The sequence below is a fragment of the Amphibalanus amphitrite genome, unplaced genomic scaffold (assembly GCF_019059575.1).
Source record: "Amphibalanus amphitrite isolate SeventyFive unplaced genomic scaffold, NRLGWU_Aamphi_draft 000192F_arrow, whole genome shotgun sequence".
NCBI classification, from domain to species: Eukaryota; Metazoa; Arthropoda; class Thecostraca; order Balanomorpha; family Balanidae; genus Amphibalanus; species Amphibalanus amphitrite.
In genome coordinates this window covers 529503-551452 of record NW_024881687.1, presented here as the reverse complement: position 1 = coordinate 551452, position 21950 = coordinate 529503, and the positions used below count along the sequence as shown (strand labels likewise).

The following is a 21950-nucleotide window of genomic DNA, read 5'->3' as shown; positions in this document are numbered from 1 at the left end:
GAGAGAGAGAGAGAGAGAGAGAGAGAGAGAGAGAGAGAGAGAGAGAGAGAGAGAGAGAGAGAGAGAGAGAGAGAGAGAGAGAGAGAGAGAGAGAGAGAGAGAGAGAGAGAGAGAGAGAGAGAGAGAGAGAGAGAGAGAGAGAGAGAGAGAGAGAGAGAGAGAGAGAGAGAGAGAGAGAGAGAGAGAGAGAGAGAGAGAGAGAGAGAGAGAGAGAGAGAGAGAGAGAGAGAGAGAGAGAGAGAGAGAGAGAGAGAGAGAGAGAGAGAGAGAGAGAGAGAGAGAGAGAGAGAGAGAGAGAGAGAGAGAGAGAGAGAGAGAGAGAGAGAGAGAGAGAGAGAGAGAGAGAGAGAGAGAGAGAGAGAGAGAGAGAGAGAGAGAGAGAGAGAGAGAGAGAGAGAGAGAGAGAGAGAGAGAGAGAGAGAGAGAGAGAGAGAGAGAGAGAGAGAGAGAGAGAGAGAGAGAGAGAGAGAGAGAGAGAGAGAGAGAGAGAGAGAGAGAGAGAGAGAGAGAGAGAGAGAGAGAGAGAGAGAGAGAGAGAGAGAGAGAGAGAGAGAGAGAGAGAGAGAGAGAGAGAGAGAGAGAGAGAGAGAGAGAGAGAGAGAGAGAGAGAGAGAGAGAGAGAGAGAGAGAGAGAGAGAGAGAGAGAGAGAGAGAGAGAGAGAGAGAGAGAGAGAGAGAGAGAGAGAGAGAGAGAGAGAGAGAGAGAGAGAGAGAGAGAGAGAGAGAGAGAGAGAGAGAGAGAGAGAGAGAGAGAGAGAGAGAGAGAGAGAGAGAGAGAGAGAGAGAGAGAGAGAGAGAGAGAGAGAGAGAGAGAGAGAGAGAGAGAGAGTCAGAGAGAAAGAAAGAGGGAGAGAGAGGGAGGGAGGGACGGGTCACAACGCGCTTCTGCTTCTCGCGTCAGCTACTGTTACGCACCAAAACTACTTGTGGGATATTCGGTAATGTCATGCGACTACAAAGTAGGTAAGTACCTAAATGCCGATCTTTTGATATCTGTGTTTGAGCGAGCGATGCTGTAGGTAAACTGAGAGCAGAGTGGTGCTCTACGGGTTCGCAGAGTTAACTAAATACGTTACGCCATTGAAGAACATGAATGGAAGGACGGCACTCAATAATCTCCAGAAAGGGCCTAACCCGCCTTCCCCCAATTCCCCAAGCTCGTTCACACGAGTAGGCGACTCCTTCTCCCACTCACTTGCTGAACTTGAGCGGTTCCAGTTCCTTTCCATCGAGTATCGAGCTCAGACACATGTAGTGAGTTGTGTCAGAGTCCGACTCGTCAGAGTCACGGTAGATGAACGAGTACTCGCTACTTGAGACGAAATCCATCGCTAGAAAACAAGGACATGGGTAAATGCATAGTTCACACAACGATCGCAAACTATTATAAAAATGTGTTATACACAACGGATAAGAAATAATATAAAATGGAAAAATTAAAAGACGGATGCGAGCAATAATTGGACGCCCATATTTGGTTCCATTTATCGCCGGAACCCTAGTCTGAATAAGAGCGTACTTACTTACGTATGGCATGACAATGCCCCACGAACCGGCTATAGGTGAAATTTATCAGCCGTATTAATTCCTTATGAGTTGAAACGTTTTAGCCACACGATTGCATGTAGTGTCAACTAACGTTAATCCATAGACCTCTATATACCTAGGTATGTAGAGGTCTATGGTTAATCAAATATAATCACCCACCTATGACCTGCTGCCCGGAGGTGTCACCCACCTATGACCTGCTGCCCGGAGGTGTTGTCCCACCGCTCGAGCTCCTGCCCGCGCAGGTCGAACAGCGTGGCGCCCGGCTGACTGTAGATGACCAGCCGGTTATTGGAGAGCTGCGTGCCGACGATGTCGTACTCCGGGTACGGATTCTCTACCACCACGTACTCAGAGGTCATCAGGTTGATGGCCACAGTCTGACCGAGAAGACGTACAACGGTCAGAGAGGGTAGTTAGTGGTCACCTGGTGAAGGTCAGGCAGCAACTCTAGTCAAGAAGATTAGTAGTCTGTCGGTAACCGGCAGGATGAAAGGAATGTCTAGTCGTGAAATTAACTAATGCCGCAAAAGAATAAGACCTGTGTGACCAATCTGAGAACAACAAACAGCTACAGTCAATATTGGGTTTCGTTCTCACATGTTACAGGAATACTGATCAAGCAAAAAAAAAAAAAAAACATTAGTTCAACGATTGCAAAAGGGCACTTGTAGCCTGTAGGTACCCACTCCATTACTTCAATGACATGCATTGTACATCAGCATAGATAGCATAGACATATACAACTGAATAGAGAACCGCGTTACGTAGAACCAGTCTGCAGATATACCGTTACGCCCTTACGCATCACCGATTCTAACTTCGGATAACAAAGTCGCGGTATTCTGTCCAACACAGGCGATTCTCTGCAACCCTATCCGAATACACAGTAGCTGCATATCCCGGTATACAATGCATCGTGGGTACTGTATATTCTATATGCCGGATCTTCTGTAATATTTACTTCGGGCCCGCCGGGGGTGTCCAATGTGCACATTCATCCCACGCATCCAGCGCCTCTTTTATATAAGCTGCCGGATCGAGAACCAGACTATAAGATTTTATTACTCCGCTATGACGTAGATTATGCTGCTATATTGAGCAGCGCTTCAGCAGCCAACACAAATAAAAGGATGTTTCCACTTAGTGGACAGACTCTCTCCCCCCAATAGCCGTTCGCAAGATGAGATTTTGATCCGCGTCGTGCAGAAGTTCCACGCATACCTACCAAACTACAAAGAGGAGTGCCCGGATGGGCGAGGTCAACGCATTACTCTTGTAACTCCACTCCGAATGGATATGAGTGGGTGGCTGTTGGCCCGGGTCCCTGACTAGCATGTGCTGCGTGTGACACCCCACCTGATTGTTGCTGCTGTGTGCCGACGCGTATTTGTTGTCGGGGCTTAGCTGGAGGCCCTGCATGATCCCCTCAATGCGCGGGTTGGTCTCGCGGGTCAGGTCACTGGTGCTCAGGTCCCAAGTGACGAACTTGTTGCTGACGGAGACGATGTAGCGCAGGTCGGCCGTCAGCCGGAATCCAAACACCGCGAACTGGTGCCCCTCCAGGGAGTACTGCCGCCGGCGGGAGGCACACATGGGTCACCATCCCTCACATATTGGGTAAATGGACAGCTCATAAGACATTTTTGGTTTATTTGGGCGAATAAAAGGTTGTTGATAAAGTATTCAACCACGCTGTTCCCGATACGAAAAGTCACAATGTTAGGGCGTCGGCCGTATCTCATTTTTATTATGTCACACCTCACGGTATGAAACATGTCACAATGCCAGTCATGTCACGATGCCACGTTGCCAACCCAATCGTGTCATACTCATCGTGTCACGGAACCAGCTATACCACGGTGTCACTGTGTCACTCTGTCACGGTTTCACACCATGGCCATTGGCCAAGCGTGTCTCGTGCCACCCACCTTGAGCGGTCCACCTGGCGTGTGCAGGCAGTGGTAGGTGGGCAGCAGAGCGCAGTGCTGCGGGCCCTGCTCGTCACACTGGTCCAGTAGGGTGCGCACGTTGGCGTTGGCCGGCCTCTCGGGCAGTAGCCGCCCCACCAGCTGACAGGCGAGCATGTCCGGGTACAGGGACAGGATGGCGCCGCCCAGTCGCAGCGCGTCCGCGACCAGCATCATTTCCCTGTGGCCGCCGGTGGGTCAGAAACGGGGTGAGTCCAGGGGCGGAGAGAGTCAGGGAGACGAGAGGCAGCGCGTCAGCGACCAGCATCATCTCCTTGTGGCCAAGGGTGGGTCAGAAACGGAGACAGGAGACAGGAGCGATAGCTGAGACAGCCATGGAGACATGGGACAGGAGTGATAGCAGAGACGGTCACAGAGACGGGAGGTAGGGAAAGAGACAGCTGTGGGTTCAGGCCGTGGCCGCCGAGACGGTCACAGATGCAAAGGTGGTGGGTCAGTCATGGTAGCAGTGTGAGTGCGAAATGGAAACAGCCGATTTACTTCCTTTTTTTCATTGGCGGTCGAAAGGAAATGAGGCATGATTGCCCTCTCCCTATTCAATAACCTAATCCTAAGATAACGCGTGCTGCGCTGCATTGGAAAAAATTGACATAACTACGACCAATAATTTTGGTGGTCGCCCTCTCTCCTCAGGTCCGTGTGAGTTCGCCAATTAATACTCGTATCTAATAAGTACTCCACATGTGATATCATCTGTTGGAAAGGCTAGAGTATCCTGAGAATGTACAGGTCCGGAGGAGCGTTTTATGGTGCACAAAGGTCAGTTCAAATGATCTGATTATTTTTTAAGTGTCACATTCCGAGACCTACAACGCAGCAGTTTCGATCAAAGGGCTAGGAATCAAAACTAAGTGAACGACAAAGTTCGATCGCAAAATACCAGACATCCTTGCTCATATTTCATTACAAAAGTCTTAACTCGATTGGACGTAACCTGGGTCCACAGTAAAGCAGTCCATTCTGTACAGGACAATTAAATAAGCATTATTTATAGAATACACTGCTGATATTGTGTTACAACTTTGATCTCAGCTGGCCTTTGAATATTGGCTGTTGAAAATTGTAAACGAGATGTGGCATCCAATTTGGTGTTGATATGCCAGAGTCACGTGACGAGGGACAGAATGCTAACGCCTCTTATGTGCTTTTTAACCCGAGTCGTGACTGGCGACCGATCGTTTGATGTGTGGAACTGGGATCATACACCGATTCATGGCATCATGGTGTCTTCGACACGAGGACCGGCCCATGGCCTTTGAAACTCAGGTCGCTCCGCCACAACTCGGGTAAGTAAGTCACTTGGACACGCGACGGTTCTGATTTGCTTCTACATCTTAGTTGTGTGCGTGTTAGAAGCCGCCAGGGACGGCTAGGCAATAAACATGCTGTTCCGCAACACTCCGCTGCTCTGCGGAACAGCCTACCTTCCAGGGAAAGACGCTAGTGGCATCTAGCGGCTGAGATGAAAACGAAGACAGTTGCGCATTCTGTTCCTCTTCGTTCCGACGCAGTGAAAGTTTGATGAAAAGAATGCTAAACAAAGTCGAATAACAACGATTCGTGGCACGTATTACAGCTTTTTACAACGTCTTACAGCTAACCAAAGCGCATGCCAGTATACGAGTTAGCCAAGATTCAGAATACACTTGGTCCGCCGCTTAACTATCTTTTTCTACCCACTCGCGGTTTAATATATAATAACATCGTAACAACCAACATCGCATTTAAGCGTCATGTCATACGGAGTTATTTCAACAACTGAAAATTTGCATTGCTGCAATCGTTTTACAACGAATGCATTCATAACCTGTCGCTTAACTCATTTTTTCAGATCTTTTGTACCAAAATCAATGCATTAATGATAATACTTTCAATCAAATGGTACCTTTTTTCTATAAAAGTGACACATATTATTGCAATACTATTAAGAGTTGTGAATAGCTACGAGTAAAAGCACACCTTCCACAAACCATGGATCCTACTTCATACTTTTTCATGCTATGTGCTTACCTTTTCCTTCGGTAGATGTCCTCTCTGCAGCAGCGGCCATGGTTTAAGCACATTCGGTGTGAGACAAGTTAAAAGACAAATGCCTTTAACACGAAGCATGCCACGGTGATCCATTGCTTGTTCGACTTTTATGGCAAAGAGGCACAAAGTGCGGCAAAATTGGCAGGAACAGTTTATAATAGTAAATCTTGGTACTAAATCCAATAAACATGGGCATGGCGAACCAATTCTATCGCTCAGTGTGCCTCTTTGCATTGTTATTTGATGCGTTTATTTATATTCTTAATAACACATGCCCATTATGTCAATGTAACACTTCGACGTCTACGATAAAAACTGCCGAGCCCGGTATACATAGACACAAAAACGAGCACGGATTACGGAACAATACGAATGTTGCGTAAAACACACTCATGCATTCCAAAATGTATCCTCATTATACCGAGCGAGCACTTTTTATTTATAGGTATTATATTTATAATAAGTCTTATTAATCAATTTTGGTACCATGCAGTCATGAATTTAATACAAAAATTTAAATTAACATCTACACAAAATCACCTAGCTTTCATCATGACAAATTACGAAACACAACTCTACGGAAAAGCAATGGCATTTCGACACAAGCTTTGTTCCGATCGACCCGTTTCTTCTTCGCTCACCTATCCAGTGAGTTTTATTTATTATTACTGGGTAGCTGCCACTGCAGTCCCAGCGCCGGGAAGCTTCCGCTTCCGTCCGCTGGGCGTCGCCCCGGTCGCCGACTGCTCACCTAGAGGCCTCACGATCGTGAACATTGTTGCAGGCGTCCTCGAAATCGCTGAGCACCGCTTGCAGCGGGCACGAGGACATCTTGGCGTGCAGCCACTCGTAATTGAACAGAACGTGCTCGTACAGGCCGGCGAACCGGCGAGATCGCACCAGATGGAACGGCAGCTCACCAAACTGGAAAATAAACAACTATATTTAGTCTGAGCTGTCTTTTGTCACGCATAAATAACGCCACTTCGTTTTACCCAGAATGTTGTATTATGATGATGTGCTATCTTATTTTTAAGGGGATGAGAGAACAGGGAGGATATTGGGATTAGTCGACCACCAATCATGGAAGGTAAGGTACGTCACGCTGTCACTCTTAACCCGCGCACCGACGGGGGTCTGCGCCAACTTAGTACCGACGGGGGGGGGGGGCGGATGACCGCCCCCCCCCTGAGATCTCGAGAACGAAGCAAGATAGCGACAAGCGGTAAACGGCATCGGATACGCACGGACAAGGTCTACAATTTTTACTAAGGTCATTTTCAGGTCAGGTCAAAGATGACGTCACAGGGGTCGAAAAAGTCAAAATGGCGGCGCTAGATATGGAGAGGGTTTTTCTCGAATAACTTTCGAAGTAGTCAAGATAGGAACAAACTAAGGGCATCATCGTGATCCTCTCGTCAATCCGCATCGAGTGATATATATGTTGACCTCGAAAGGTCAAGGTCAAAGGTTGACCTCAGGTCACGTGACCTCGAGGTCATCATGTATATCATTCGATGCGTCTTGACGAGCTGAACACAATGAGACCATCCGCGCGGCTGTATCTTGTTCCTGTAAGGAGTTATTGGCAAAAAACCTTTGGTGACCTTTGATGACGTCACATGACCTTACAGCTGCCCAACAGCAAAACAGACCTCAAGGTAGTGAAGGTTGATCGTATGTGAAGTCATGTATGGTATATGGGGCCATTCCGACCCGTTTTAGTGGTAAAAACAGGGAGTTGATTTTTCCCCCATTGACTTATAATGGGGAGGTCGCGAAATTGACCTGACCTTAGGTCACCGACATCAAAATTCCGAGATATACAAATTGTAGCTACTAATGACCTAATAACATCCTGCGACTTTCAAAGGCCTCCGACATCTACTGTAGCTCTGGCACGGTGACAAAGTTGCAAAAAAGTGACTTGAGGTTGGGTCATTCAAAGTGACCTGGTGACCTGACCTTAAAAGTTAGGAGGTTCAAACTTGCACACCATGTGTAAAATTGATGAGAGAATAGTCATACCAAATTTCGCGGCGCTACGCGCCGCGGTTTTCCCGCTATCCGCGAAAAACCTCAGGGGGGGCGGATATCCGCCCCCCCCGTCGGTGCGCGGGTTAAACCACTTGGAACAGCGTGAGAGTTCCGGTTTGCACTTGGTCCACTAGATATGGTGTTTGGTCTAACTCGCTTGCTGACATCTACATACATCAGTTGCCAGGATGGAGATTGGAGGTTGATACACGGGTAGGGATTTCAAAAGAGGGTGGACCTGATCTTAGGAGACGGACAAAACATGATCAACACATCCTTACAATTCGATAAACACATCTTGTGTATCCCAGTCAGTCGATAATATTTTGCGAGAGACATACTTCTTTGCTCATACACAAGTGAAGATACAGCTATTTTTGTAATGATAAGGTGAATGAAATGAATGAAACACATGGGCGGCGCCACCGTGGGGTACGTGGGGTACTAGTACCCCACAGTCATTTGACTGTGGGGTACTGCATATACCCAGTACCCCACAGTCAGGAGCCCAGTCTGAACTTTTTCAAGACTTTTTAGTAGTCGTGCAATGGCCCTCTAAAACCGTTAAATAATGATGTACCAGGCTGATACTCTTCGTATGTTACGTCTTCTGTTCTCTCCTTCAGACCTGAAGACATATTAAAATTTAATCTTTTTTTAGAGTCGGTGACCTGTGGATTGATGACCTCAGAAATTAATGTAATATCATTGTGTGCTACCTGAATAATGGACCTAACAGCATGCAATGACCTGGTATATAGAAAAGCCAGATCAAATTATTAACATTTACTGATAAGAAATAGTTAAATAAAATCACCCTGGCCATACAAATTCCCTGCTTTCCATGCTCTCCTCAGGCAAGTGAGCTCCAACGTAATGTAAAAACACACAACACACATGTATACCTCTATACAAAGGCTCTTTGTCCGCGTTCTTAGAAAAATCTGGGCATTGCTTGCTTGGAATTCTTCAATCACTTATCGAATACCTTGCCAGGCTAAAAGGTAAAAACACCAAAGGCTTGTCGTGCCGACCCAACAGTTATCAAAGCCACCCGTGTCGTTTGTCCATTTGACGAAATAAGTGCACAGCGGGCACATTCAAGTCCATTGTAGTCCTCGAATGCAGCCATGCTTTGCCCTAGTCAATAGCCTATTCGAATGGTAATGATGCTATGATGGTACTATTTCTGCTAATTTTGATTTAATCATTACCGCACCGCTCGTAGACAGAACGAAATATGACAAAATGAATATATGTTCCTCATTGTTAAGTAGTTGCACTAAATAGCCTACTTTTGGTTAAAGAAAAAAAAAATCGGTTGAAGCTGGTTGGTTGATGGTCAGCAATCCTAAAACCATCAGGTAGGTAAATTTTGACTATGCCACAATCTATGACCTATGTGAGTAGCGATGATCATGAAAAGAAACACTTATGTATACTGCATATGCAATGGAAACTGCAATGACCCATCAGTAGTTGTTATGCATAGGCGAACTGTCGCACAATCACCTCTCTGATTGAGATGCGGTGCTGGCGTGCTTGTAAGATCTGTGTATTCACGTGATACGTTCCACCAGACATTACATCCTCGAGGTATGAAAAAGCCAACAGGAACGGATACATGCTGGATAAATAGTCCATCAAATGTGTAAGATGATTGCCCCACAGCATCCTGGTACTCTAGCTGAGCCACAATGCCGTCAGTGCCGGGAATTTCCTTTACGGGGATAATAATAATGTTTGCCGTCTGGCATGCAGATTTTGGCCGTTCAAAGCACCATAGATATTTACCTTCTACGTTTGATAGCCTATTGGCTCTACAAAATAGCATCGTAATACCTATAAGTATACCGATAGGTACTGACACAACGAGACAGTATCCGGATATATAAAACGGAATGGGGACAAAGGATCCCTTATGGCAGCTCTACAGCCAAAGTCGGATGCAAATCAGGGTATCCGATATACACAGGTGCACTTTTATGGGTCGAGCTGAGACAGCCAGGGACTGGACAGTGGACGGTGGAAGAATTTACTAAGCTTTAGCAAGGCTGGCATGAAATGCAAGGCTGGCAGCTTACGGCAAAGTAAATTCAAACTGAAAGGTTTCGTTTAGGTGTTTAAGTTGGTGAAATTAGTTGTTACCTTGCGGAGATTGTAGCGGGAGACGGTGCCATCTTTGGCCAGGAACGCCAGGGGCTGGAGGGGCACCTTGCGATCAGCCTCACCCTCCTTCTCCTTCAGGTTAAATCTGCAACAAAGCACAGGTCGCTCGACTACAGCTCACCAAAGGAATTGACGGAAGTTCGCTGCTCATTCTGTGTGTCGACGAGCAAAAAAAGCAATATGAGTATGATCACGGTACGGGACATACCCTTTAGGCCTGAAAAAGTTTTTGGTTTAGACACCTCCAAATTAGCGGCGTCTCTGGCAAACATCATTGCCACAAGTGAGAAGCGACTTAGGTTGTCTTGTGTGTTACAAAACTTTTGAACACCAAGTCTCGGGAAAAAAAGTTCCAACGTCGCAAACTATGGCTTGACAAGTTTGGAAAGACGGTGATTAAGTGGTGGGAGCATCCCCATCCGTTGGCAACAGCCGGTCAGAGAATCCTCAGCTCGTCGTGACGTGGCTCTTCCCGGACTCACAGCGGCGCAAACAACACGAGTGGGGCACTAGACTACTTATAGATGGCACTGAACAAGATGTCCTGCAGGTGGGCAGTCGGCGTGGGAGCTTCTACATCCGCCTTTAGGTGCACTGTGCGATGCTATAAGCCTTTTCAAAGACGACGATCCTGTCCACAGCAACGGGGTCGTTAAACGGCTGAATGAAAGGCTTTGGGATGTTGTAGCTCAGCAAATAATGGTAAGTGTCATTTGGGAAGACTGGTTTATTTGCTGAACCATAAGTGCGTCAGTACAGTCTGTCTTAACCCTATTAGTGGCAGGGGGGGGGGGTTGTTTTTATCCACCCCTCAGGTTTTTCGGGAATATCTCCGAAACCGCTGAAGCTACGATGCTGAAATTTTCTGACTTTTCCTAAAACTAAATTGGGCACATTCCCTGAAAATTTCAAGTTCATAACTTAACCAGGGGCGGCTCCAGAGCACTGGGAATTGGGGGTCCTATTCGTGAAGCGAGTCATTTGGGCGAAGATCACGATGCTGCACCAGTTTTACGAACATTGAATGAAAGGTATCATGTGATAACATATACAAAGTTATTGTGCATCCTCTTTTGACACGTTTTTGCTATAATAGGCGGATCCAGGCGTCCAAAAAGGGGGGTTATTTTTTACCTCCCAACATAGGTGCCCTGACACCGCCTATGCATGACCAATACAATTTTAGTCGTTCTCTCATAAGAAAATTGTAACATAACAAGACCATTGCCACCCTTTTTAGAAACAGTACCAACAAAAACCTTATTTACTATACTTTTTGTGTACCCCCAATCTCAATGATCTGTATCCGCCTATGATTTTTGAAAATGCATATTTTTAGGATCCATGTGAATTCCTGGTTCATTCTCTATCGATCGGCAAAAGTTGCGTTAAGATTGGTTCAGAAACCTGGCCGTGATAAACAGTCTAAAATGTATCTGCAATTTGCCCGTTTTTACCCCCCTCTACCCCCCTATTGACATTTTCTATTTTTTTTTTTTTTTAAATGTAGATCTCGTTGAGCCAAATCGAATGCCGTTTGAATTTTGAAAATCGGCCGGTTAGATCTCGAGATATCAAGGGGGGGTCGTAAACAGCCCCCCCTGCCACTAATATGGGGTAGCCAGGAGCCTGCCACTAATAGGGTTAAAAGTACCGCGCAAAGTGGCGGTGGATCCATCGAGCCTGACTGAGGAAGGGCCTGCTAAATTTGGGTCACCGAAGCAATGGACATCCTCGTCCATTCCCCAGCTCAATTGGTTCGGTGACTTTCAAATTAAAGCAGACCTTTCTCGGTCAGGCTTGATGGATCCACCGCCACTTTGCGCGGTACTTTTAAGACAGACTGTACGTATAATTACCAGCACTTACAAAAGCTTAAATGTATAATAACACTTTAAAAAATAACGTTGAAACAAAACAAAATAATGCATGGATTCTTACTGATACGGGTAACAACAATTTTCTGTAAGCCTTTTGTAAAGCCAGCGTTACATCCTGCATGAATAGATGCATCGATCATTTCTCAGAACAGCCTTCATATACGAAGGGATATACTGAACGTGAGAGAGACACAACATCCTCAGTTCGTGGAAAATAACACGCCTGGTAGCACACAATAAAGCTGTAAGTCGTGGTATTGGATAACATCTAAACTGAACGAGAGCGGTATGTGGGAGATTAAGTGAAACGATTGTGTCAAGAATATCACCGGAATTCAATTTTAAAGCTAAAGGAACAGGTAACCCTACGCCAAGCCGAAACTGTGACAGTTCATAATGATAACAACGGATAAAAACAGCGAATTCCCTGTTTCAGAAAGATTAGTTACGGGAGCGCCATTCCATTGATTGACTATTGAATATACTTGATTAGAATTTGTTTGTTTGTTTATTTGTTTATTGAATAATCACCAACGGGCTTGCACCCAATGACAGGTGAAGTCGGACAGTAAAATTATAAAAAAAAACATACACGAACACACGACACTGACACACCGGACAAAATACACACACTGACACACACTGACAAAATGATAGTTAGCCCCCCTCTCACCCCCCCCCCCACACACACACACGAGCTGACCTGTGTCGCTGTATCTCGGTGAAGCGGAACGGTTTCGGTGTGCCGCCTCCCCAGATGCCCAGGAAGTAGTCGGCAATGGACGAGTGAAAGTACTGACTCGAGTTCTGGTTGGTGAAGTAGCGCTTCTTGGCTGCTTCCTTGAACTGCCTGCGGATGCAGTAAATAACGCTCCAGTGGCTCTCCCGGATTGTAGACAATGCAACAACACAAGATAAAAATAACATAGGTGTGCACTTCCGTAAGAATATTAGGGTGGTGTTGTTATACCAAATCGAGCATTAACAAAAAAGTGACAAACTGTTGATTTGCTGATATTTCATCGTAGGCCTAGTACATCTAGTAGGTCGCATGTACGATCTAACGTAGTTTCATCAACATTCGCTGATTAAATGCAGGTTCGCGATCGGTCCGTATCTCATCGTCAGCGCCCGGCCCCGAAAACGTACGTTCATGAGCCTTCATAGTATCCGCAAACGTGTTTCCGTAACTACACAGATTCATGTCGAATGTTTGCTCCAGAGTTCAATATGGTAGGTGCTTACATACGGACAAAACAACTGAATATCAACTGAACAGTGCGTAGCGTCAGCATTTTCGTTAACGAAATGTACCACAAACTTTCCGTAACATTAACAAGACCTCTCAAACGTCCTCATTCACCGGAAACTTGTACAAAATACCGGAACTTAAGCAGATGAAAATGAAAACGACCTATTTTCACAGCACAACGCGACGAAACCGGAAATTCGCCCACGGAAAGTTTGCGTAAGTGTGGCCGTTTGTGGAGAATTCCATCAAAGTCTCGCAACCCGGCCGTGGTTGGGTACGACCGTACCCACCTGTGGTACCAGTTTAGTACGCTGACCCCGTCTGCCTCACGCTCCGATAGGTAGTTGGGCAAGTCGTTCCGGATCCGTGTCCAGAGTAGCGGTGGGATCCGCCGTACCGGAGGCAGATGGTACTGGTAAACGTCGTCCAGTACCTGTACACAAACAACGTGCGGTAACGTAAATGAAAGATGGATGTTGATATTACTGTTCATTGCTCTGGTAAAGATTAACAAAAAGACGTATATTGAGGCACAGAGCAGCATATTTTAATATTTTAATATGTTAAAATATGCTGCTCTGTGCCTCAATATACGTCTTTATGTTAAATGAAAGATTATTACGGAGCGAGCGAAGCGAGCGTAGTCTTTCCTTAGATTAACGGAAATTTCTGATATGAGCGGCCGGCCGGCCGGCCGTGGTCACGCTTTTGCGAGGCTTATATCTCAGCAACCACTTGACCGATTTACACGCGGTAATTTTTGTAGGGTAGCTTCATTCCTTCTACCAAGTATTGGACTATTCCTGATGCATGCGGGTGACCCCTTATGCACGTGTCACGTGCAAAACGAAGAGGTGTCCGTTTTGTAATTGTTGCAATATCTCGGTAACTACTTGGCCGATTGCGCTGAAAGTTGGCATGTAGGTAGGCACCCACTAGGCACTGCATATCCATCTGCCAGAGTTGGGGCGCTGCTGCACATGCGCACGTGCAGGGGTCGTTTCCAGATCTCGAGAACGGCTCGACCGATTGCGCTCAAATTTGGTACACAGTTAGGGACCGGTTAGTAGGGTGCCGTGCACAAGTCAGTTGGGACCCATCTTGCACGTGCGCACGTGCAGGGTGCCGCTTCCAGATCTCGAGAACGGCTGGGCCAATTGTGCCCAAATTTGGCACATCGCTAGAGACCGGTTAGTAGGGTGCCGTGCACAAGTCAGTTGGAGGTACCCCCTCGCAATTTCGCACGTGCAAGGCCCACCCTCTCGCTCGCTCCGTTAGTCGCCCCAAAAGGCGTTATACTGGTAGTTAGATGGAGATGACAGAGATGAGCAGTAATCGCCACGCAATTTGGAATGTGGATCGCTCTTAAATGTACAATACAATACAATACAATACAATACAATACAATACAATGCAATATAATACAATACAATAGTTGGACCATGTTAATTATTGTCTCAGGCATCGGGACTAAACATCCAATCAAAACGATTCATTCCATTCGAACTCTTCAAACAATTCTCAGATCGGTTACAGCGTTCAGAAATGAAGCAATACAAATGAAAACCTCGCCTGTCGGAAAGGCCGACGGCCGCGTTAGTGGAGATAAATTCAGCCGGCCCACTGATCTCAATAAACAATCAGAGCCTCCAGCCGTGTCACGGGGCACTGTTACTGCGTAATTATGCATGCAGCTAACCTAATTGGAGCGGACAGCCCTCTGAGAGAGACGCGGCCAAGCGGTATGATTTCTCTCTGAGCACGAAATTCGCCGCCCCGCCGCTGGCGGGTCAGCGTTGTTCTTGCGCCTTAGTGGTCAAAGGAATTGAAATGTCTCTGAGATATAAGACTACGGCTGTTGGGCATTTTACGATTTAAGAGCTAATTATCACAAAAGCACCGGTAACATTTGCTGTTAAGTTTATGGTTGAACCGATCGCAAAAAGGGCACACTGAACGTATCGGACAGAATATAAAGCACTCCTTAACTTTCGTAGTGCAGGTTTTATTCTTACTTCATCGCACGCTGAGTGCTCTTGATATGGTTGAAAACGATGTGTCAAGTTTACTGAACCTATGGAGAAACGGAATGTTTCGGGTGCTTTATAAGAGTACCGCAATTCAAGTGTCTTACTTTCATCCGTCTCATGGGCCCACATCCTCTGCTCTCGGACTTGTATCTATCTATATACTTCTGCCATCTGTACACGTATAAATAGTTCAGTTGACCTGAGTGTACTCAGTGTAACCACTGTGTGTTTATGTAACTTAGACGTCAAACATTATAATATTAGGAAACTCACCATAGGATAGCATTGCATTCCACCTACCACAAAAGCCGCTGAGTTTAGAGGCAATCTGGGTGCATTATCTCAGAACCATTGACCTGTAATCTGTTGGTGGTTACATAACGTGTTTACTGTTTAGATAGTTATTTGTTGCGAAGCATCTTGCCACTAACAACCTTTGAATGGCATAGCTCCTCGATCACAAAATCCTGAGAACAAGAAGAGAGGTACGGTTTCGTGGACAGAGAACGTAATGGCCGATTGAAAGGCTGAAAACACAACGTTTTAAATGAGACACACGAACAGGGAGCACGGGATTATTGGACAAGGAGCACCGCGGGAATCACCTGAGCAATAACAATCCCCTAACAGGTAACACGATCGCCAACTCCTCACACCTCTCTCTCGCTCCACCACTTGAGAACACTGCAGCGACATTGACATATGCGCGGGCCCCGGCAAAGTGTCATAACCTCGTCCCCATATTCATGTTTAACCCTCCTCAAGCGCAGTGTACACGTCAGTACCGCGCAGCTGAGGGAGTTCGGGGCAGTATCCACACAGTGGTGAGTGCACCTCAGCTCCAGGAGTCTTCAGACTGTGAGATCGATACGGAGCACCTGTAGCGCGAGGTGACTGTCCTCGGCGGGTGGGTAATTGTGTATGGGATAAATGTGTTATTATGGGTTAATGTGTGGAGAGACGGACTCGGCCTGACCGCACTCCCACCTGTCCTGAACAGACGGGTAGTCAGGTCGAGTTTATGCTCTATCTCGGTAGTGGCAGGGACATTTCAGGCGGTGGATCTAACTTCTAGCTCACAAGACGAAACTGGGAGGTTGTGCCGTTTGAATAGCCGATGACAAAACATGCACACTGCCTAGCTTTATTTCTAACCAATGTACTCTGACACGTTGACATTTACTTCGAATATATTTTCTGATTGCAATAATCTAATATGAACATTAAATTAATGTTTTCAGGAAACAGTTTTTTGCGAGCATTTCCGGCAAAAGAAAGGCCAAACATCAGGCTCATTTTCGTCGCATGGAGACGAAGGTCTACTGGACACAGCTATATGCTCTCACGCGCGCATTCGCTCCGATCGGTACTTACCTTGTCGTCCAGCGAGATGAGGTCTTCCAGCTCGGACTCCGACAGTCCCGATTTGGAGGCCGTGATGTAGGCCAGGGCGTGTGAGACCAGCAGCTTGCCGTGCTGTCGATCGCCAGTGGTGTGCGTCAGAGGGTCGGCCACGTGCACACGGTGGGTAGCTAACGTGCTTAGGTAGTCTACAGGGAGTAAGTGGTTTTTATCTATTGAAAATATTGAATCTAATGTATTTTTTGCAACTATATTTCAACAAAAAATTCAGAGCAACGAATAATACGTTTCAGCATCGTCTTGATTGCTATAAGGTCTAATTACCTTCGGCTTTGTATACCCTGTAAGCAAACGGTACACAGACGTCGTTGGTCTAATTATACTGTCGTTGCTTCCATCGTGCTCAATGACTCACCTTTGCTTATCAAGAACCTATCTTTTAAAAGTTTGCAGGGCAAAGCCGGCATCCACCATTTCAACCACGCAGCCAACGCAAGTCTTATTTTACGCTCATAATTCTCATCATATCTGGCGCACGGCGAACATAACTTCCGATAAACGTGGTTCGTTCGCTGTGTGTCCCGCAACATTTCAGATTACGAGCCAGACACTGACATACAAGGTAAGCGATTTTCTTTGCTGTAACGCCAGCATCAACCGGCGATTGCTCAGTTTCCCCGACATTTCGCCCCGTCCTCTGTGCCAACATTAGCGAATTTCACCGTGACGCACCTGTTTCTCAATTTTCTCAAACAGCATCATGATGGAATCCATGACGTTTCCGGCCAGATGCGTGTCCTGCGGCCGCGAGTAGCTCTTCCAGCGGCAGATCTCGGCAAACACCAGCTTCACGAAGATGGGCAGTGAGCAGCGGCCCAGCGCGTTGCTCACCATTCGCATCTGGTAGTTGTTGAGGTCTCGGTGTCCGTCTGTCATCCATCGTCTGACGGTCGGTCGGGGTCAGAGGTCAATGACAGGTCAACGACAGGTCAGTGGTAGGCACCAACCTTCTAGCACGCATTAGACGCTACCGTTTTAACGCGAACACGGAACGGCACTGCAAAAGTATTGTAAGCTACATTGTGTGACGTGCTTGTGGCTATCGGAGAACATGACGAAGTTATCGCCGAAATATCAACATTAGGAGGTAATAAATGGAGAGCTAATAGGCGGGCTTGTTTGCGCTTTGTCTCAACATTCAGCAAGAATGCATGTACCTTTAAGCCTTTGTCTTGACGTCTTTCACGTTCTTACATATTATCACTTCCCAACGCAATATATGCAGAGAACAAGAGGTACTTGAAATGCAACCCGTCTAACTACGGTTAGCACTAGCTTGATGGAATGATAGCTTACAGACTATTCCCTAAGGATACAATGTACGTACGCGCAATTCTCCGTCCCTGAGACAGTGAATCATCCTTATGCGTTGCACAGGTATCCACTCTCCGAAATTGGTCACCCACTTAGCAATGTAACTGGTGCATAATTACGGTCGTAACAATTTGAACGCACATCTACGGAGCGGCCTTGCTGCACGTGCACCTTTGTCGTGGCGAAAAATGGAATTTGGCGGTCTGAACAAACCTTTTTGTATGCGAATCTGGGTCGGATTAGTTTACCTTTATCTGTCAATTATGACCAGATTCGGAGCTGACCCTAATGGATACAAGCGAGCGCATCGATTTGCAGCAAGTCTTCTGCCTCGACACCGCAGCGGCGGCTCCGGAGTCGTGGGCAAAAGCCGTGGTCTAGCGTGATTTTTAGACGGACGACAAGACGACTGATGACAAGAACCACGCTGTCTTTAATGGAAAACTTATACCGGGGTGCTTCAAGATTCTTACGGTGCGTTGTAATTACGATCATATTATCCAAAAGGTTAGCAAACTAAGCTGACGTGTAAAGCCAGCCAACATCGCAGCTTTAAAATACAAAGACACAAATATCTTGAAATATTGATAAAAAGGAACATATTGAATGTAAACTTTTCATTTGCCAAACAGAACTTGATCTTTCATCTACTAATTTCGCAAAACGATCTTTCATTCTCAATCAATTCTCAATCAAAATCATAAAATTTTATTTCAACCTTTATCACAAATGAAATCAGACAGATTGCTCCATCACGGTAACAGTGCACCTGGTCACCCAAGACCACAGTTAATCTAGCAGCACGATTCGGCCTGTCGGGCAATCCACCAACGCACTGACCAGCCATCGCAATCACTTGAGCTTCCCTCCGTTGCTATCTCTCACCGATAACCTTTTAGTGCCTCAAATGACAATTTAGCTCCTGTATGTTTAAAGTCACACTAATCGAGTGACGATTCATTCGGCTCTTTTCTCTTTACTTTCGATCCTCCCATCCCCCGTGATGTCAAGTCTGACAAAGATGATCCGGCCTCAGAGCTGATCTCCAGAGAACTCTGAACTCAGAGAGACTGCACTGTTCAGACGCTACTGAGCCTTGCAGGCCAACATAGCCAGTACGGTTAGCAATAGCACAAACGCTCAGACAGACATCTAGCTACAGTCACGTGTGACAGTATCCAGCGTCCAGCAGCTTAGCAGACTAAAAACGACCCCACAACGCCCTGCATTAGCTGAAGAAAACCGGCCCGTGACCACCCCTGGGCCCTGGTGCCTGGAGATCAGACAGCTATCGAACAGTGCCCAGTCGGTAACAGACTGTCGTGTCTGCTCTGTTTTATGACGATATTTGATCCCGGACACATATAGAACTGGCTTTTCATCAGCGGGGCAGATCGCGACGCCACATCAGCGCTAGTACTGGATATGGAAATGGATAGTGCTGTGCGACACCACCTGATACCGAGCACTAACCAGTGTCTCTCGATGTATGGAGGTGTACCGAGGATGGATACCCGGGAGTGCCAATCACAATTTGATACCGTTGTTATGCAATATACATGCGGAATCTATCTCACCCATCAGACTGTAATCTTGTTCGTCAATAACACTGTTATTTTTCACTGCCGTCCTGCTCACTCACTTGATAACGTCCATGGCCAGGTCGTATCCCAGTGAGGTCACCTCCAGAAAGTTGTCGCTCTCCTCGATAATCTTCCTGAGTGTGACACAGTCCTGGGAGATGGCCGGATCGTTCTCCTCATAGACGCACGAGACCACAATCTGAAGACAGAATGGAGCGCGATGAGCCAAACATGTTTGGCAAGCAGACTGTTTTCTTTTGGTTCAGGGAATCAATCTATTTCCAGCCTTTATTGGTCTATATTAATATCGTAACAATACATCACATACACATCAAGGGAATCTGGGCTGGTGCATTGATGTTGCCCTTGGGGCTATAAGATAATTTTTTGAATTCCTTGGAGCAGACAACATCACCGCGTGAGCTCACCGCCGAACATAATAAACGAAATTGAAAGATGAGTAAGTGGATTACGTTCAATTGCAGGCGTCGACATCCAATTTTCTTCCACCTTGCCCGTCTCGGCTCACCCCAAAACCAGCGAGCTCACGTGCCAGCCGCACCGGCCCTGAATGGCGCGCACGTGAGAGTCGGCTCAGGTTGGCGTCTTGCATCTTACATACCGGCGTCGCTACGTATCAGCTCAGTCGTGGAAGCTCACTGCTGTTGGTACCGGCTATCAATCGCGCACAGGCAGGGTACCGCAGATAGGGCCTTCCACCGGCATAGACGCGAGGGAGGAAGTCTGGTATAGCACCTGCTACTGACCTTGAACTTACGAGGAAGTCTGACAGGGCATGCTACTGACGTTGAATGGGGCGGCAGTTCGGAGGGACCTGCTAATTGCTATTGATATTTACTTTTACATGCAGCGACAGTCTGCTGGGGAGCCAGGCTACCAATTGACATGGTGCGGAACTATGTACCTGCTACTGACCTTGACATGTGGCGGCAGTCTGGTGGGGAGCCAGAGGACCAATTGACATGGGGTGGCAGTCTGGTAACACTTGCTACTGACCTTGACATGTGGCGGCAGTCTGGTAACACTTGCTACTGACCTTGACATGTGGCGGCAGTCTGGTGGGGAGCCAGAGGACCTTGACATGGTGCGGAACTCTGGTATGTAGCACCTACTACTGACCTTAACATGTGGCGGCAGTCTGGTGGGGAGCCAGGGGACCAATTGACATGGGGTGGCAGTCTGGTAACACTTGCTACTGACCTTGACATGGGGCGGCAGTCCGGTAGCCCGTAGCATTTGCTACTGACCTTGACATGCGGCGGCAGTCTGGTGGGGAGCCAGAGGACCAATTGACATGGGGCGGCAGTCCCATGTCTACTGACCTTGACAAGTGGCGGCAGTCTGGTGGGGAGCCAGAGAACCAATTGACATGGGGCGGCAGTCTGGTAACACTTGCTACTGACCTTGACATGTGGCAGCAGTCTGGTGGGGAGCCAGGGGTCCAATTGACATGGGGCGGCAGTCTGGTAGCCCGTAGCACTTGCTACTGACCTTGAAATGTGGCGGCAGTCTGATGGGGAGCCAGGGGACCAGTTGACATGGGGCGGCAGTCTGGTAGCCCGTAGCACTTGCTACTGACCTTGACATGTGGCGGCAGTCTGGTGGGAGCCAGAGGACCAATTGACATGTGGCGGAACAGCAGTCTGGTAGTACCTGCTACTGACCTTGACATGCGGCGGCAGTCTGGTAGCCCGTAGCACTTGCTACTGACTGACCTTGACATGCGGCGGCAGTCTGGTGGGGAGCCAGAGGACCTTGTTGGCGTCGGTGGCCCCAGTCAGCTGGTCCACGCTGTCCAGGAACATCAGCAGCGGCTGAAAAAGCAGCAGAACATTCGGGAAAATGTTGACAATTAGGTGAAACTTGCAGCACCCACATACCTAAACCGTATTAGCATATAAATTAATTGTTAGTGTACGGTGATTGTCATTAATTTATCATTTGTAAGCCCAGCAAGACTTCTGTAGCAAACAATGCAGAGTGAATAACATTTCAAGATTTCTATCTGAATTTGGTGTAGTGCAATAATGCCGGCAAAGCCTGGTAAGCTCTTAGTTCGCAACACCATTGTTTGCAAAGAAACGAGAAGCAAATAAGTCAAAGCCTCGACAAACAGTATGCCTAAGACGCTTGAAGCCTCGACTTTCAGGGCTCACACCGTTCAGCCGGAAAGCGAACTTCCCTGTACCCATTGGGGGCTTTTCTGCCTCGGGGCGAAACGACCCTCCTCCCACGCAAAACGCACAGCCGCCCGCAGCCGCGCACTATGCGGGCATCATCAGTCGTCGGGCACATCCGTCTCTCCAAATCGGGCCATCGGAAGACGCGTGTGGCCGTACAAATGTAGTGTCGTACTACAGGTCAGCTAGAGTGGGCGGCGGTGACCGAGACACGTGTCACGGGGAGCGGCGTGAACCGTCGGTATACTCGTAATGAGATCGGTCATCGGAGGTTGACCATGAACCTCATGCCGGTCAGGGTCGGTGGAACCCCTGCTGAGTGTGCATTATGCAACATGTGCACGCATAGGATCCAATCCTTGAAATCTCGCAGGATTAAGTGAATCCATGGTTCAAAGCGTGTGGTCTGAGGGTTCCTTTGCATGAAGATACAAGCTCTTTAATGACGAAACATTATCTTTACCCATAAAGATACAATGTTTTTTTTTGTGG

At 47.2% G+C, this 21950-nt stretch overlaps 1 protein-coding gene across 5 annotated transcripts in view; it reads right to left on the bottom strand.

The window, feature by feature from the left end:
- The window catches only part of LOC122384508 (NACHT and WD repeat domain-containing protein 2-like), a 61648-nt gene that overhangs the window by 10999 nt on the left and 28699 nt on the right, over positions 1-21950 (bottom strand). For 3 of the 5 annotated variants that reach the window (XM_043372015.1, XM_043372016.1, XM_043372014.1), the window contains exons 8-20: positions 20994-21092; positions 19317-19456; positions 17033-17243; positions 16313-16414; positions 13199-13341; positions 12360-12506; positions 9756-9861; positions 6322-6494; positions 5550-5573; positions 3480-3699; positions 2908-3120; positions 1739-1928; positions 1196-1331 (exon numbers count right to left, since the gene is read on the bottom strand). In XM_043372015.1, the coding sequence (XP_043227950.1) occupies positions 1196-1331; positions 1739-1928; positions 2908-3120; positions 3480-3699; positions 5550-5573; positions 6322-6494; positions 9756-9861; positions 12360-12506; positions 13199-13341; positions 16313-16414; positions 17033-17243; positions 19317-19456; positions 20994-21092 (1904 nt within the window). The remainder of the gene's footprint in view (positions 1-1195; positions 1332-1738; positions 1929-2907; positions 3121-3479; positions 3700-5549; positions 5574-6321; positions 6495-9755; positions 9862-12359; positions 12507-13198; positions 13342-16312; positions 16415-17032; positions 17244-19316; positions 19457-20993; positions 21093-21950) is intronic. The other 2 variants (XM_043372018.1, XM_043372017.1) reach the window with 1 other exon arrangement.